Below are 16458 nucleotides of genomic sequence, written 5' to 3' on the forward strand. Positions count from 1 at the left end.
AACTGAAACCTTTTACTGCTATGTTTTCTCAGGCCTAGGAAGGGCACCTTGTGGCTCAAGTGTTTTCTCCAGATCTTCCTGTTCTCTCAGGAAAACTGCTGGGAGGACTAACAGCATACATACATCTTCCAGGGCGATTGCTTGGTCTAAATGTGGGTGGCAGCTTGATCCTGGCCATGAGAACACTTGGGCTGTATAGTGTCTGTCTCTTGCAGCCACCAGAGGACATTTGTGCTGGAAGTGATGGGCCGGCACTGTGGGTAAGATTCTCCCTCTTGACTCATTTATCCTGTGGACCCAGCAATAGCCCTTTCCTCTTCCCTGGGGAGTCCAGAGAGGTCTCCCAGCGGTAGCAGATCTGGAGGTGTACATACTCCTCCTGGTGTGCCCCTTTCCCTGTCTCCACTCTACCTCCCATACATACTTCCATGTGCATGTGTGTACGGGAGTGTGAAAGAACAAACAGTGCTCTGAGATTGGAAGCCACTGTAGCAGGTGAGCATGAATAGAAGGTGCTCTCTTCAGGGGTAGAATCTCATTGAGAAGCTGAATCAAGGGTGCTCTTACCTTTGCTCAAGAATTAAATGGAGGATCCTCGGTTTTTTCATCAACTATCGGGACCTGCAAACTTGTTGGGTACGAGTAAGACTATTTGTGGAGTATAGCTCCTAGTGTAATGCTTCTGGCTTTCACCTTAGATACTTGGCCCTTGTCACCTCTCTCTCCTGTGGTGCGGACTGGGTTTTTATTCCCGAATGTCCACCAGATGATGACTGGGAGGACCACCTTTGTCGCCGGCTCAGCGAGGTACTGGCACTTTTTTTTGTCCTTAAAAATAAAAAATCCCTCACCCTGTTCCACTGATGATCCATTTCCCATCCATCAATTTCATTCTACTGACCATTTATCGCTTTGTGATTGACCAGACAAGGACCCGTGGTTCCCGTCTCAACATCATCATTGTGGCGGAGGGTGCGATTGACAAGGATGGGAAACCAATTACCTCGGAAGATATCAAGAACGTTAGTATGAATGAGGCCAAGGAGGTCTTGGATATATTACCCCCCCTCAGCCCCATTCCCTAGTGATTTCTGAGGCTCCCTTCGTCCTTCTGCACATCTCTCTCCAGGTTCCCTGGCCCCTGGTTTCCTTCCACCCAGGAATCAATACAAGATAAGAGCCTAAGTCGTCCATAGTTTATCTGCATCTCTGTTTTCTCTCTTTGACTTTGTATATCCCTTCCTCTGTCCCTCTCTCGGTCTCTTCAGCTGGTGGTAAAGCGTCTGGGATATGACACCCGGGTCACTGTCTTGGGGCATGTGCAGCGGGGTGGGACACCATCGGCCTTTGACCGAATCCTGGTAAGTCATGGGGCTCTGTGGCCTTCCTGCCTTAGAACCCACAACTTGCTGTCCTTCCCCTGCGGGATTGCACTTCTCCATTCCAGGGGCTTAAACACTGGTCATATTGCCCTGCCACCCGCCCCTGGACTGCAGTGGCCCTTGACCCATTCCCATACACTCGAGTTCTCTTCTGTTGCAAATAATGATGAGAAATGATACGCTCCCCCGGTTGTGAGGTCTAATATCTTAGAGCTGTGAGCATTAGTAACGTTAATAAGATCGAACCTCCGACACTCAGTGTGAACCCTTTTATCCTACTTCCATCGGAAGAGAGAGGCAATATCCTTCCTTGTTTGATCAATAAGAAGGGAATATTAAGTCTCATTGATCCCCTTGACCACTATAGTGGACATGTTTCTCTGGAATTGGGCACAATCCTTGTGGTTCTGATGGCAAGAAGATGAAGAGTCATGGAGTTTTAGGTGAAATCTGGGTAGGGAGGTAAAGCCCGGTAAGTCCCTGGCTATAGTCCTTAAACATAGAACTCAACCCTGTGAGTGGGAAAGAGCTTCGGGTGCCCCAGCTGCCTAGGCCAAGCCTAGACATTAGGCCTGAGCCAGACTGTCTTTGCTCCCTGGGTTTCTGCAGGGCAGCAGGATGGGTGTGGAAGCAGTGATGGCACTTTTGGAGGGGACGCCAGACACCCCCGCCTGTGTGGTGAGCCTGTCTGGTAACCAGGCTGTGCGCCTGCCGCTCATGGAGTGTGTCCAGGTGGTGAGTACTGACCCCAGCGCCCCTTCCTAACAGCTCCAAGCCCCTGTCTCTCCGCTGGAGCTTATGGAGAAAGAGCCCTGTTTCCAAGGCTGCTGGGACGGGAGCCGAAGGAAAGGCAGCACAGCGGAGTAAGAGGCAATGGGGAAGGAACGCAGCGGGCTTTGTGTAGTGGCTGTCGCTTCTCTCACTAAGCCTCCATTTCTTCATCTGTGAAATATTCCTAAAGAGATGGGAGACTCTATATCCTACCTAGTAACAAGACTCGTTATCTCATAGTAACTAACCTCAAACCCTTTCGTCAAGTCTTTATTGGAAGAGAAATGCAATCTCTCTCCAAACTTTATTAAAAGCCGGGGAGTATTATTATGGTCTGGGTGGGTAGCTTATGTCTTTCTCTTACTTCTACCCTAAACATGGTTCCTTGAACTAGCGTGAAGTGCTAATACTCATCTTGAGGGTCGTTACAAGGGAGAAGACATGTAAAGGGTCTGATGCAATGCCTGGAAACTGTGCTCAGGAAATGTGGCTCTTATTATAAAGGAATTACTCCGATACCACCAAGTGAACATTGTAGCTAGGAGCTAAGGTGTCTGGCCCGAATGCTCAGGGTTGGCTCCCCACCTCCCGGCCTACTTCTCAGAGACTCAGGAGTCTCAATGACTTACCACCCAGACAGGCTCCAGCCTTCCTTATAACTGTATCTCCAAAAGCCTCAGAGCTAAAGCACTGGCTCACAGAGCAGAAATCAGTAGCTGGGAAGCACATGGCAGGGATCAGCCTTTCTCCCTGACCTGGTTGTCTGCAGGATCTTCTTCATTCACTCACTAGTTTAGAGGCTACTCTGAGGCTGGGGCCTGGGTGTGGAATGGAAGAAGATGCTATTTTATCTGTGAGCACTCCTTGACTCTGCCCATAGTCTAATAAATACAGCGTTGAATCAGCCCTGCTATTTTGCTGCTCATTACTCAGAAAATTAAGGAACAACAAAGATACTTCTGTGAACAGTAGGGGGCATAGAAAAGGTGGGGTGCAGGGTGGGCAGGATGTAGTCACAAGCCCAAAGATGGGCAGTCACACTGTGGGATGGAAACCCAGCTGTGCAGAACCTGTCTTGGAGTCATGACTGTTGCTGTGCTCCTCCCTCAGACCAAAGAAGTGACCAAGGCCATGAATGAAAAGAAATTTGATGAAGCCATGAAGTTGAGAGGCCGGTGAGGAAATGACCGGAAGCATACTAGCTACAGAAATGAGAAATGAAGCCAAAAATCAACATAGCGTCAGACCCAAAATATGAGCTTCTGCCCCTTTCTCTTCTTATTGTCTGTGTAATAGTTCCTTCCCCAAGAGAATTAGTTGTGAGATGACCAGGAGCCTCAGTTCATCCCAAGAATACCCTCCCTGAGATTGGCCTTTTATAATTTGTTATTTCTCTCTGTGGACCCCAGCTAGATTATAAGTTTCTCTGGGCAAGTGGCAGTGTCTTGTGCTGAGCCTGGAAGAAGAGTGTTCAGGAGTGTTTAATGAATTAGTGGCCCCTTTGCATACCCCGCCCAATCCCTGCTCTGTCACAGTTATGTCCTTATCAGATTGCCTGGTAGAACTTCACATGGGAGCAAAACCTCAGACCAGATCTGAGGCTGCAACCCTGGGGACTGGCCTGAAGATACCTATCTCTCTCTTCGTACTTTTTACAGGAGCTTCATGAACAACTGGGAGGTATACAAGCTTCTGGCTCATGTCAGGCCTCCAGTATCTAAGGTACGGGCAAATCGCTCTTCCCACTTCACACTCCCCCACCCCCAATCTCTCTTTATGAAATACTTCTCCCAGTTCCTACTACCTATAGCCTTGCCAACTTCTTTGCCCCTCCATCACCTTCAGTGCTGAGTCCCTGACCTTACTAAGATAATTTTCTCTTAGCCACCCCAGGTACCAGCCCTGTGTTCTCAGTGTGCCCTGGATATCAATAACCCAAGACCCATGTCCAATAGAGGGCTGACAATATAACATGCAAGGAATGGGAAAGAGAGCTTATGTATTTCCTCTGGACAAATCTGAGAATAATCACATCTAAGTGTATTTAAGCCACTTCTTCCATTGGAGGAGTGGTTCTCAATATTTAGTGTGTGTCTGAATTATCTGGGTTGCTTTTGCAGATCCCCAAGTCCCACCCCAGAGGGGACTTAGATCTGGGGTAGGGGCCAGGAAGATGCAGGTTTAGTAAGCTCCCTAAGTGGATTCTGATGCAGGTGGTCCAAGGATCACACTTTGAGAAATGCTACTCTGGAAGGTCTCTTATTCCTCACTGACCATGTCCCCCTCTTTCGCTTCCTCTTCTCATCCTTCTCCACAGGCCGGCTTGCACACAGTGGCCGTGATGAATGTGGGGGCCCCGGCTGCAGGCATGAATGCTGCCGTCCGCTCCACTGTGAGAATTGGCCTCATCCAGGGCAACCGCGTCCTGGTTGTGCATGATGGCTTCGAGGGCCTGGCCAAGGGTCAGGTATGGGGCTGAAAGGAAAGGGTGACCCTCTGGGGCCAGGGAGTAGTCATGGGGGGTAAGTGTAGCAGGGGTGACCTGTCTGTGCTCTTTCTTTCCCCTGTCCAGAAGTAGATGTTTAATTTTAGGGCAACAGGAATAGGCAGGGGCCACTGAAATAAACCCTTCATAAGCAACATGTCTTATTTAATTTAATTCTCTATCCCAAAGTTCAGCACAGTGCCTGACGCAAGCAGGTGCTCACTATTTGTGAACGAGCAATAAGGGTGGAAGAAGTACATTGAGGTGGGGAAAAACTTATCCCTGGCGTTCCTCTTCCAACCAGATGGGGGTCGGGGTGGGGTCGGAACTCGGGTGGTCTCAGTCCTCAGCACAGTCCTGCGTGACCCTTTTCTGCAGATCGAGGAAGCTGGCTGGAGCTATGTTGGGGGCTGGATTGGCCAAGGTGGTTCTAAACTTGGGACTAAAAGGCAAGTGGCATTATAGGAGCTCCTCTTCCTAGTCACCCCTTCAAGGTGTCCCTTGGGATGTGAGCATCAGTTCATTAGGTCAGGGTCTGCTTGGGCCATTGCTGTCATCTGGATCCTCTACCCCCAAGCTCGCAGGTGCTTCTGGGAGGGCAGACATACCCATGCAATATCTTTTGGCAGCTCTGGCAATTTAGAGCCCAGTGTGTGTCCTTGGATAGGAGTGAGAGGCAGGGTAGGGAAAAGGGCAGAAGTCAGAAAATTATGTGTCCTCTAACGCTAACTTTTCTCTCCCTCAATTTTGCTGTCTCCTCCCCAAATTTTTTTACTACCACCCCACCCCACCCCCATCATCTAGGACTCTACCCAAGAAGAACCTAGAACAGATCAGTGCCAACATCACTAAGTTTAACATTCAAGGCCTTGTCATCATTGGGGGCTTTGAGGTGAGTGCCTGCCGTTTCCTCCTCTCTCCCTCCCACCTGTCCCTGTCCTGCCTCATTCCTGCGCCTGCTGCTTCCTTTTTCTCAGGCTTACACAGGGGGCCTGGAACTGATGGAGGGCAGGAAGCAGTTTGATGAGCTCTGTATCCCGTTTGTGGTCATTCCCGCCACGGTCTCCAACAATGTCCCTGGCTCAGACTTCAGTGTGGGGGCTGACACAGCACTCAACACGATCTGCACGGTGAGAGCCCACCACTCCCGCCCCTGCCTCTGGCCGAGATTATGTGCCCTGGACTGAGTCTGGTCTTAGAAAGTGAGCTGTATTTTTTTGTACCAACCGAATGGCAAAGCTTGAAAAATGCTTCTTCAAGTCCAGGCATTTGCATAGACTTTATTTAACCATACACGTGATGTTTATTCTCCTCACCTTGTGAGTCCTCTAACCTAGAATTGCACCGGGACCCTGCATACCAAGTGTTTTTTCCTTTCCGAGGTCATGCAGCCTAATATCCCTCCTCCGAGTAACAGAAAAGGTGGGAACCCTTCCTTCCCAGGAGAGAAATTCCTCAGTGTGCTCGGCAGTTGTGCTTGCCATCCCTGAAGGCAGGGACGTGATGAGGTGTAGGGGCCCCGATGGCCTGGGGGAGGAGATAGTTCCAGAGATGGATTATGATAAGGGCCACAGAAATGACAAGAATCAGAACCCTGACCCTGTCTTTCTGTGACCCCATTGCCTTTGCAGACCTGTGACCGCATCAAGCAGTCGGCAGCAGGCACCAAGCGTCGGGTGTTTATCATTGAAACTATGGGTGGCTACTGTGGCTACCTGGCCACCATGGCAGGACTGGCGGCTGGGGCCGATGCTGCCTACATTTTTGAGGAGCCCTTCACCATTCGAGACCTGCAGGTAGACGGCCATCCAGAGCCTGCTGGGTAGCTCTCCCGTGCCCCAGCTTGTCCCCACTGTCCCTGCAGTGACCTGCCTGCGCTGTGAGAACTCAAGATGAGGACAGAGCTGATTGGTCTGTGAAGTTCCTGTGAGGGGACTAGAAAGAGCACCGAGCAGTCATTCTCCGGTGTCACCTTGCACACATGACCACAACACCTGATGTTGGAGCATTCATTTTGAAGGGTGGCATGTGTTGCTCAGCCCTTTATGTGTGTTTTTCATTTTATCTTCACAACACACATGCAAGGGAGAGATTATCTTCATATCACAGATGAGGAAGGTTTAGAGAGGTTAAAAACTTTTCTAAACTCGTGAGGGAATAGCTGGTTTAACTGACTGAGGAAGTTTGTCATCTTTCTCCTACATCACGCCACCCCTCCCGGTTTCCCTCACTACCAAAATGGACTCTTCTCATTCCATTTTTGAGGGGGATACGCTTTTACCTCCAGGGTGGGTCTCTGACTCCTGCTTCACAGAGGGACCATGTCATCCTTATTTTCCAAGATTCTAGTTCACTGGAGGAAAAAGTCACGTGGTGGAGGGGTGGCAGGCTGAGGGAGCGCCCCACCCCAAGGGTCCAGCCAGCCCTGCCAGGAGTGGAGGGCGGGACTCTTCTTCCCCCACCCCCAACTCGAGCCCAAGTGAAGTGACTGGTTCCTCCCGGGTACATGCATTTAATGACGTCTGTCGAGAGCAGAGGCACCCCTCTGAGGGAAAGGGAACCAGAAACCCCTGGAGAGGGAATCTAGGAGGGGGCGGAAGGGAGCTGAAAACCGACAATCACCATGGCCGTCTCCAGCTCTCCCTCTTACATGTCTATCTCATTTGGAGTCTTCGTTTAAATTTCAGTCTGCACTGAACTGTGTAAAGGGATCAGACACAGTTCAGGCCCAAGAGTATAAACAGCTCTCTTCCGTGTCCCTCTCCCTCCTGGAGAGGCCTGGTGGGGAAGAAGAGGTCTCTGCACTTGCCTGACCTTATCCACGCCCAGCCAGGCTTAGGATTTACTGTTTCATTTTCAGGCAAATGTTGAACATCTGGTGCAAAAGATGAAAACAACTGTGAAAAGGGGCTTGGTGTTAAGGTACGTCATCCATAGTTTGTTCCTAAGTGAGGAGAGAAAGTAGTCGGGCTTTGACCCTAGCCCACGGAATGGATCTGTGGTTGGGACATTATGAGGAACCTAGATACACAGGGAGAGAACCTGAACCACGGGAGGGGATAGAAAAGGGCAGGACAGAGCCTGTAACGACAGAGGGGGTGGAGGGATGGGGAGACAACCAAAGTAACAAATTGTTGGTCTCTACCTGGCAGGAATGAGAAGAGTAATGAGAACTATACCACTGACTTCATTTTCAACCTGTACTCTGAGGAGGGGAAGGGCATCTTTGACAGCAGGAAGAATGTGCTTGGCCACATGCAGCAGGTTGGGAAGACACCCCAGTCACACTCTCCAGACAGCAATAAGCCCTGACAGCCATCAAGGCTCCCACTGGCTTTTGATCTGCTGGGGGCTGTCAATGCTGCCATAGAGCATGAACCTGCAGTCTTTTATAGTCAGAGAATCAAAACATCTTTACCCTGGAAATGGCCTTACAGGTTGTATGGCCCATTCTCTTCATTTAGGGCAGGGTTTCTCACCTTGACTCTATAGCCATTTGGGGCCAGATAATTCTTGTTGCGGGTGGCTCTTCTGTGCATTGTAGGATGTTCAGCAGCATCCCTGGACTCTGCCCATGAGATGATAGTAGTACCTCCATCCCAAGTTGTAACAACTAAAAAAAAGGTCTCCAGACATTGCCAAATGTCCCCTGAAGGGCAAAATTGTCTCCATTTGAGAACCACTAATTGAGATAAAGAAAATGAGTCCCAGAAAGGAGAGATAACTTTTGTCAGGGCCATTCACCAAGCTTGGGAAGAGCCAGAATGAGCCCAGGCCATAGCTCTTCCCACCACACCATTTTATAAGGAAGCCGTGGAAAGAATACAGGCACCTCACTGCTGTTGGGCTCCATCTCCACTAACTGGGTTTCAAGAGAAAAGGAATTCCTTTCTACCACACACATGAAATCCCCACCCAAGGTGGGCCTCACTCACAGATGGTACTAGTGGTCTGAGGCCTCCCCCATACCAAACGTCCCCAGCTGATGCTGCTTAACCATTGACTTTCACTTTTCTCTAGCCAGCATCTCAGTTTGTAAGGCCTTATCGGCCCCTGGAGGAATGGGGTACTATTGTTTTAAAGCATGAAGACCTATTTCCTGTTTTTCCTCCTCACTTTCCCACCTGCTTTCTTTTAGTTCAGAGAAAATCTACATGTTTTATATTATTCTGAGGTGCTACCAAGGGCATTCTAGACTGGACAACAAGGATTGTTTCGATATCCTAGATAATGGTGACTGACAAAAGCTGCTAGGCCGAAGAGGGGTAGAGAAGTGACCAAGTGGCCAATAAGACTAGAAGTAAATGAACAGGAGCTATGGAGCTAGAAGAGGCCATTGTGAGACGAGTCATCCTTTTTAATTAGTAACCCTTATTCCTGACAAATGGCCAAATATGCTGGGCCAGCTCACCCTGGTTCCCAGAACTGTTTAAGGATTTCCTTTAGGTTTCTGGATTCCTGTTTCTGCCTATAAACCTGGGGCCTATTCTTCCCTTTTTCTCTGTATATTCAGATATCTCTGTTACTTCATTAGAATCCTTCCCTCTGTAATGTTTATAACTCTTTTTCAAGGGTGGGAGCCCAACTCCATTTGACAGGAATTTTGCCACTAAGATGGGTGCCAAGGCTATGACCTGGATGACCGGGAAAATCAAAGAGAGTTACCGTAACGGTAGGTAGGGTGAGAGGGTGAGCCCCCTCCATAGAGGCTGTTTCCCCAGTTTCCCCAGTAAAGAAGTTGACTGACCATCCCTTCTTGCAGGGCGGATCTTTGCCAATACCCCAGATTCGGGCTGTGTTCTGGGCATGCGTAAGAGGGCTCTGGTATTTCAACCAGTGACTGAACTGAAGGACCAGACAGATTTTGAGTGAGTTCATCTACTTCCTGGAGTGGTTCCCTCCCTGGTAGTTTCAAAATCTGGTTTTCCCAACCTGCTCACTGCCTTCAATCTTTTTCTCTTAGGAGTAGCACCTGTAGTTGTACCTAATTCAGATCTGATGCCCATGCCCTCAGTCCAGCCTCTTTTGCTCAGCTGCTTCCCATAAGCCTTTGATAGAAGCTGATTGCGGTGCTGAACTAAATCATCATTTACCTCATTCCTTTGTAGGCACCGCATCCCCAAGGAACAGTGGTGGCTGAAGCTGAGGCCCATCCTCAAGATCCTAGCCAAGTATGAGATTGACTTGGACACCTCAGAGCACGCTCACCTGGAGCACATCAGCCGGAAGCGGTCTGGAGAAGCTCCTGTCTAAACATCTTTAGAGTGAGAGAAATGGATTGTCTGATCATGGTCAGCTCACCCAATAGATCCAAGTCCATGTATTCTCAAGTGTTGTAGCTCATTTTTCATTAGGTTTCCTTTTACTCTGTAACTGCAGCCATGATCAGATCTGGCTAGGGGGGCAGTGAGTAGAAGCTCCGTTTAGGTAGAATTTATCATGGCTTCTATCTCAGCTTCATCCATCATACGAGACTGGGCTCCTCTACTGCTACTGCTGGATTTCAGTTACTCGGTTAGAATTTTCCTAAAAATAAGCTTTATTTATTTCTTTGTGATAACAAAGTCTTGGTTCCTCTACTACTTTACTACAGTGACAAACAATAACTATACTAATAAATGCCAACTGGTCACTGTGCTTTTGGTTCTCCTGTTATCATGTGCACAAGCAGAAAGTAGTATTATCAGCCCCGAGCTCCAGACTACCCAAATAGAACACCTGGGAAAATGCAGCCCATGTGATCACCCCATGGACTTCTGCAGCATCTCGTCTCTGTACACAGGGTCCTAGAATACTGGTCCTCACCCTCATCCTTCAGTAGTCGCTCCTACATGCTCTGCAGTCAGTATGATGTTCCAGTCTCCTTTAAGCTAAAGTTGTGTTCCACCTCTTGATCGTGAACGTATTACCAGAGTTGCTTTTCTCCAGCCATTCCATGATCTCTACTCCTTCACTGACAACCCAGGGTTCTTCCTTCCTAAGTTTGCCCCTGTACTCCTTCCTGAATGAAAGTCAGACTCCATTTTTGGGGAGACATGTACATTTTGAAAGCCTGAGACACCCAGTCTTGGACCTGGTTTGGTGGGTTGGTTGAAATACTGCTTTAGAAAGATGTCAGTTCTTATTCAGTATAATTTGTTTTCTGTTCCATAACAGCGTCTTCCTCCTCATTAGCAAGTGCCCATGTAATACAGTTGGTCTTCAGGACTGGGACTACAGATTATACATGGCTTCTATCTCAGCTTGTCCCTGTCCATGCTACATTTAAGGTTAGCCTCCAAAAACCAGATCCTGGCTCTTAGCACAGGCATATATATACCTCCCAACTCAGTTTCCTCATTTGCTTGATGAAGCAGGAAGGAGGTTCAAAGTAACAAGGGGTAGTAACTTAACAAAGTAACTTTTGCTGGCTATCCAAAGTATTACTACTATACCCTACAAACAGTTGTAAGTAGTGACTGAAAAGACTTGTCAGAGCCTAGAATTAAAGCAGCCAAATGCTCTTTGTACAGGAATTAATAATAAATATCAAACACATCAGCTGGAAGCGGTCCGGAGAAGCTCCTGTCTAAACATCTTTGGAGTAAGGGGAACAGATTGTCTGATCATGGTCAGCTCACCCCCCGATAAATCCAAGTCCGTGTACTGAATCTTCAAATCAGCCTGATTTGAAGTGACAGCCCCATCTTAGAGATGAGGACATGGGGGCTCAGGGTGATTAAATGATGTGGGAAAAAGTAGGAACAGTAGAAATTGCCAAACTTGCTTTTAAAACTGTTTATTACTTTTTCTGAAGTGCACAATAAACACCAATGGCAAAAGGGCAAAAGCAGACGTACCTTTTAAAATTAGCTGTGTCAGCAGATTCTGTTCATTTTTATTCGTAGTTTGCAATTGTGTTTTTTTTTTTTAATAAGTTTTTTCAGATTTGCATACCAGTCATCTAAGATCAGTAACAACTTCATCTAGTTTAGGAATATGAAAAGGAAGAGTATTGTTGACTAAGTATTGTTCACTAAAACAGATTATTTAGGGGTAGGTAGGCCATCTCAAAAGAAGCTCTTATAATTCTCTTCCCTCACTCCCCAACTCTGCCCGCCCCCACCAATGTCTCGTATAGATCAGGAAAAAGCAAAGTTTTCAAAACAACTGAAAGAAAAATAACTCTGGACTCCTAGCCGAGTGAGCTTCGTATAGGGAATGAGGAAGACCCATGGGAAAAGGCAGCCCAGCTCCTCCCCTACTAGAGCAAACAAACACCTTCCTCTGTGGTGCAGAAAATGCCTGCTAAGCCATTGGAGCAAGCTTTGGCTTTCAGGAAGAGAAAGAACTACAGTAAACGAAAAGTTCTTAGGACTGCTGGAACCTGCTGTCTCTTCTACCATGTAGAAAGCAGTGAGACAATCTTTCTGAAATAACATTGCTCAACGATTGTAACCCTTGGGCACAACCATGGAAAAGAGGAAAAACTGCTCTTTCCTCTGATGGTGAGAAAGGGGGCCAGTCCCTTCTGAATGCCCCATGACATGGCACTCTAGAGATACTATCCAGCCCACTTCTCAGTCTGCACACTATTTGAGGTTGTAGTATTTTCATTGTGGAGCCACAATGTTAGCTGGAATTTTCTTAAACTTTTTCACAGATAATTGAAAGGCTTCTAGAGAGATTCTTCCAAAACGTTATGTCCCCAAAGGAAAACCAAACACACGTTCTTTAAGTACTTTACATCTTCCGAGAGATATTTAGTTGCACTGTTGACTTTTTCTCTAAAGCAGAGGGTAGGGGAGACCTCTTTGCAGGTTGCTACGTAAAGAGCCAAGTAAGCAGTAAACACGACAAAAGTGAGAGATTTTTTTTGTTTGGTTACTTGGTTTGGGGATAGGGGTGGTGTAGAGGTTACTGTTGTGACATGTTGCCTCAAAATATAAACCACACAACAGGAACGACTGCTTTTCCTGTTTTCCAAGACAAAGAACTGCAGGGGAAAACCTCACCCAGAGTCGCCTGCATGATGGTGCAAATGTCTCCTGCAGACTATTCTACAAGTAACAGATATTCCTTCAGAGAAGCTGGCAGTGGAAGGCCCTTCACTGCATCTGGCAGATACTGGAGTCCCAGGCTACGTCGCACAGCATAGCGAGAGAGTGTTTTTAGAGTTCCTGGGGCTGAGCACAGAATAGTCAGTTTTTCACATAGCTGCTGGTCTCTGGCCACTTCTCGTGGCATGGTGCCATTTTTCCTTAATTCGAAGTGTCCAACAGCTCGATGGAGGAGCTCAAAGCAAGAGTCCTCTTTCTCAGTTCCAAGTCCCCTGACCAGCAGAGCCACCAGACGGGAGATTGGTGTCTGGCCTTTCAGGTTGATTACTCTGACCTCTGCACCATAATCAAGAAGGATGCTAACGCTCTCAAGATTCCCTTTCATGGCAGCCCAGCTGAGTGGGGTATCATTGTTGTAATCCAGGGCATTGACAGAGGCCCCACTCTCTAGGAGGGCCCGCACGCATTCAGCATTGTTCTTAAAGGCTGCCCAGTGAAGTGGGGTGTCTCGGTTGCCATCCAGTGCATTGGGGTTTGCACCATACTCCAACAGGACCTCCACACAAGCCTCATCCTTCTCAGCTGCATAGTGGAGGGCTGTTCGGTTATAACCATCCAGGGCATTCACCTGTAGAGAGGGAGGAACTATATTACAGTAGATAGACTACTGAGAGGACAGGCAAAGTAGCTTGCATGTGTTTATCCACTACCTTTGCTATGTAATGTTCTGAACAAGAAGGTCAATCAGCATTTCCTAGGGGGCCTTGGTGATCAAGGTGGATCTATGACAGGAGCCTTAGGAACAAATAGGAAAAGAACTGTCCCAAAACAATCAACGCTATTATGTGCATTGATTGGCTGGCTATCATTTAGGTGTTTGCTGCTATGTTCTTATTTACTATTCACTAGAACCTCTACTATAGAGTAGGGGCTAAAGAAAAAGAAGATGAAGTCTAAGTCCTTGTAACTACTCTGAAAGACTTGGAAAGTGGCTTAAATAAAGGTTTTGGATTATTTTACTTATCCTAACTCTCTCTATCCAGTGCCTAAGGACAACCAGACTGAAATAGAATGTGGCCAAACAAAGTTCTGCCCCTGTAGGCTGTACTGTGTTCTTTAAACTCGAATTGTTAATCCAAGCCAACCTCTTGCAAAAATATGCTGTGGAGTCTATAAAAGAACCTGGATGAAAGCATGTGGAGGAAAGAACACAAATCTCCCCATGCTGGAAAAGCAGCTGGCTTGCTAAAAACCAGTATCGCCTATGATTTCTGAAGGCTACAAAGTTTGTAAATAATATATTATCTTGCCCCATAAAATGCAATAAAGAAAAACTGAAATATTGAACAAAGTTCAACCTTCTATTTAGCTAAAAATTGTCTCCCCGCCCACCCACGTCCCAAGATATTTTCACTTTTCATCACTGATCTTAATCACTGGCTTTCATTTCAAGGTCACTCACAAAAGTTATGGCATAGATAATGAATGACAAGGAGAGAACACCATGGCTGTGTGGAGATGAGGATGCTAGGGGCTGCCGCTTAGGCTTACTGACCAGTGTGTTTGGGGCCTGCACACCAGCTTCTGGGCATGTCTGATTCAAATTAGCACCTCAGCATATGCACATTCAATCTTGCTTACCAAGAGTCAAAACTGCTAGTATATTTAACAAGTGCTTAGCAATTACTACATGCCAGTATTCTAAACACTTTACAACCTTATAAAGAAGATAACCATTATGGGGAAACTAAGGCAAAGAAAGGTTAAGTAACTTGTTCAAGGTCGCAGCTGGAAGTAACACAGCTGGAATTCAAATCCATGAAGTCTGGGTCCAGAGTCTATTTTAATCACTCATTGTACTATGCTGCTTCTTGCTAATGCCAACATAAATTAATCTATGGTATTTATGTTATGATACTCATATTAGGAGGAACACAGAAACAAGATATACTAAAACAGAGAACAATTAGCAGAAATAGCATGAGGAGCCCAATCCTGAGGAAGGGATTGCCTGATGATACGTTTTTATCTCCCAGTGACAGTGGTATGAGAAGTGCTCGTCTGGTAGCAGGTCTCAAGTGGTTTAGATTTAATCAGAGTTGAGGGACCTCTGTACTTACAGCTCCTGGACAGTCAACAAGCAATAAGAAGATTAAATGGATATAAAAACAACCCCAGAAGGAAGGCTAGGAGAGAAAGGGGAGATAAAATTCCCTCTTCCTGGAGCCATGGACAACTTCAGAAAGAAAGGCAATGAAATCCTTAATGTTTTATATACCTGCCATTACATTTTGCTTTAATATTGGCTATACCAATGTTACCATGAGCTAGAAAGTGAGAAGAAAGGAGAAAAGAGACAAGAAATTTTAAGAAAATGTGAAGTTCAAGTTTGAATGAATCATTAATGTGACAGTGTTAAAAACATTACCTCGGCTCCTTTTTCCAGGAGTAACTCCACACAGTCAGCATCTGACACCATGCAGGCACAATGCAGGGGCTTCAGTGTGCCATGGGTACAGTTCACATCTGCTCCCTATGGGCAGAGGGAAACTTCAATCAGTGTGCTCAGCTCATTGAACAGGATGACACTCAGAACTGAGTCCTGAGGGGAAAAGAGTTTCTAACTCTGATTGTACTGTAAACAGACTACTGGTCCCGGTTTCTATTCCTATTAATTAAATAACATTGTGATGCTAATGTCCAAACCGAGCGAATACACTTAGGATGAATAAAAGGGACTGTCAATTCTTTAGATCAAGTTATTAAGTTTCTCCACAAGGTAGCATGCCGAAAGGTCGTTTGGACATCGCTGAGGAGATAACCTAATGTGTAAATGCAGTGGGAACCTTATCATCAGGCAGGAAAGCTGGAAAAGCTTTCTATGGCCACCAATGCTCTGAAAGTCAGGAAAGTGAGTCTGTCAGATTGAAACCAGGCATGTTCTTTTTGCCATTCCATAGATGACCATCACTAATAATAAGGTCACCTTAATGTTATCTTTTTGTTTACAAACATCGTCAAAGTAGCCTCTTAGTAGCAGTATTCTCTGCCACCCAGCCCCTGCTAGTCAAGGAGATGGCGATACCACAGTCAGACCAAAGTCACTGAATGACTCAGCAGCAGAGCTAGAATTAGACCGTGACAAAATTTCTAATACTGAGCCTTCTGATACCACTTTTGCTGAGAACAAGCTAAGACTGTATGACTTTTTCTTCTCACGGCTGTGTCACACAACTCTGAAGCAGCTACAGGATTCCAAGCTGTCAATAAGGATTCTAAAGTTGTTGAAAAGAATGTACAGAAGTAACTATCTGGATGTATTTTCTAGTGATCAAAAAATCACCCTGTAACTTCTCTTCAAAAGGAATAATATACAGAAAATGGTATCAAAGACCTTCTAGGATACACATTTGTCATATAACAGAATCACTGAACAGCAGTGGTTAAATATCAGATACTAAGGTGTTTTCTTAAGTCAAAAATTACCATGCATTTTAGGGGCTGATAATATTCTCTACAGAACTGGAAGTGGTAGCTGTTGTTAAGACAGAGGGCAAGTGATGTCCCTGCTTGTAATCATTATTAACCACAAGAATTTGAAAACCACTTCTGCTTTGCTCATCTCCTTCCTCCCTTAGTACCACATGTATAGAAGACTTTGAGCTTGCTGGATCCCACATGCACCATATCCAGACAGAGATTTTACAAAGAACATGAGACTGGGGTTATCCAGAACATATTTTCCAAAGAAAAGTATCATGCTCAAAGTGAAAAAGAGAAG

The 16458-nt window shown here is 46.5% G+C and overlaps 2 protein-coding genes across 6 annotated transcripts in view; one reads left to right on the forward strand and one right to left on the reverse strand.

The window, feature by feature from the left end:
• Positions 1-10276, forward strand: part of PFKM (phosphofructokinase, muscle) — a 45141-nt gene extending 34865 nt beyond the window's left edge. For all 3 annotated transcript variants that reach the window (XM_011368218.2, XM_023535478.1, XM_023535477.1), the window contains 17 exons: positions 216-260; positions 699-807; positions 927-1022; positions 1269-1361; positions 1992-2117; positions 3264-3328; positions 3812-3875; positions 4471-4620; positions 5017-5087; positions 5443-5530; positions 5616-5768; positions 6270-6434; positions 7499-7560; positions 7791-7902; positions 9211-9310; positions 9401-9506; positions 9747-10276. In XM_011368218.2, coding sequence (XP_011366520.1) covers positions 216-260; positions 699-807; positions 927-1022; positions 1269-1361; positions 1992-2117; positions 3264-3328; positions 3812-3875; positions 4471-4620; positions 5017-5087; positions 5443-5530; positions 5616-5768; positions 6270-6434; positions 7499-7560; positions 7791-7902; positions 9211-9310; positions 9401-9506; positions 9747-9891 — 1750 coding nt within the window. In that variant the 3' untranslated portion in view covers positions 9892-10276. The remainder of the gene's footprint in view (positions 1-215; positions 261-698; positions 808-926; positions 1023-1268; positions 1362-1991; positions 2118-3263; positions 3329-3811; positions 3876-4470; positions 4621-5016; positions 5088-5442; positions 5531-5615; positions 5769-6269; positions 6435-7498; positions 7561-7790; positions 7903-9210; positions 9311-9400; positions 9507-9746) is intronic.
• Positions 10277-11400: 1124 nt separating this feature from the next.
• Positions 11401-16458, reverse strand: part of ASB8 (ankyrin repeat and SOCS box containing 8) — a 9899-nt gene continuing 4841 nt past the window's right edge. For 2 of the 3 annotated variants that reach the window (XM_011368213.2, XM_023535484.1), the window contains 2 exons: positions 15106-15210; positions 11401-13305 (listed from right to left, as the gene is read on the reverse strand). In XM_011368213.2, the coding sequence (XP_011366515.1) occupies positions 12673-13305; positions 15106-15210 (738 nt within the window). In that variant the 3' untranslated portion in view covers positions 11401-12672. The remainder of the gene's footprint in view (positions 13306-15105; positions 15211-16458) is intronic. The other variant, XM_011368214.2, reaches the window with a different exon arrangement.

Source organism: Pteropus vampyrus, unplaced genomic scaffold, assembly GCF_000151845.1.
Source record: "Pteropus vampyrus isolate Shadow unplaced genomic scaffold, Pvam_2.0 Scaffold140, whole genome shotgun sequence".
NCBI lineage: Eukaryota > Metazoa > Chordata > Mammalia > Chiroptera > Pteropodidae > Pteropus > Pteropus vampyrus.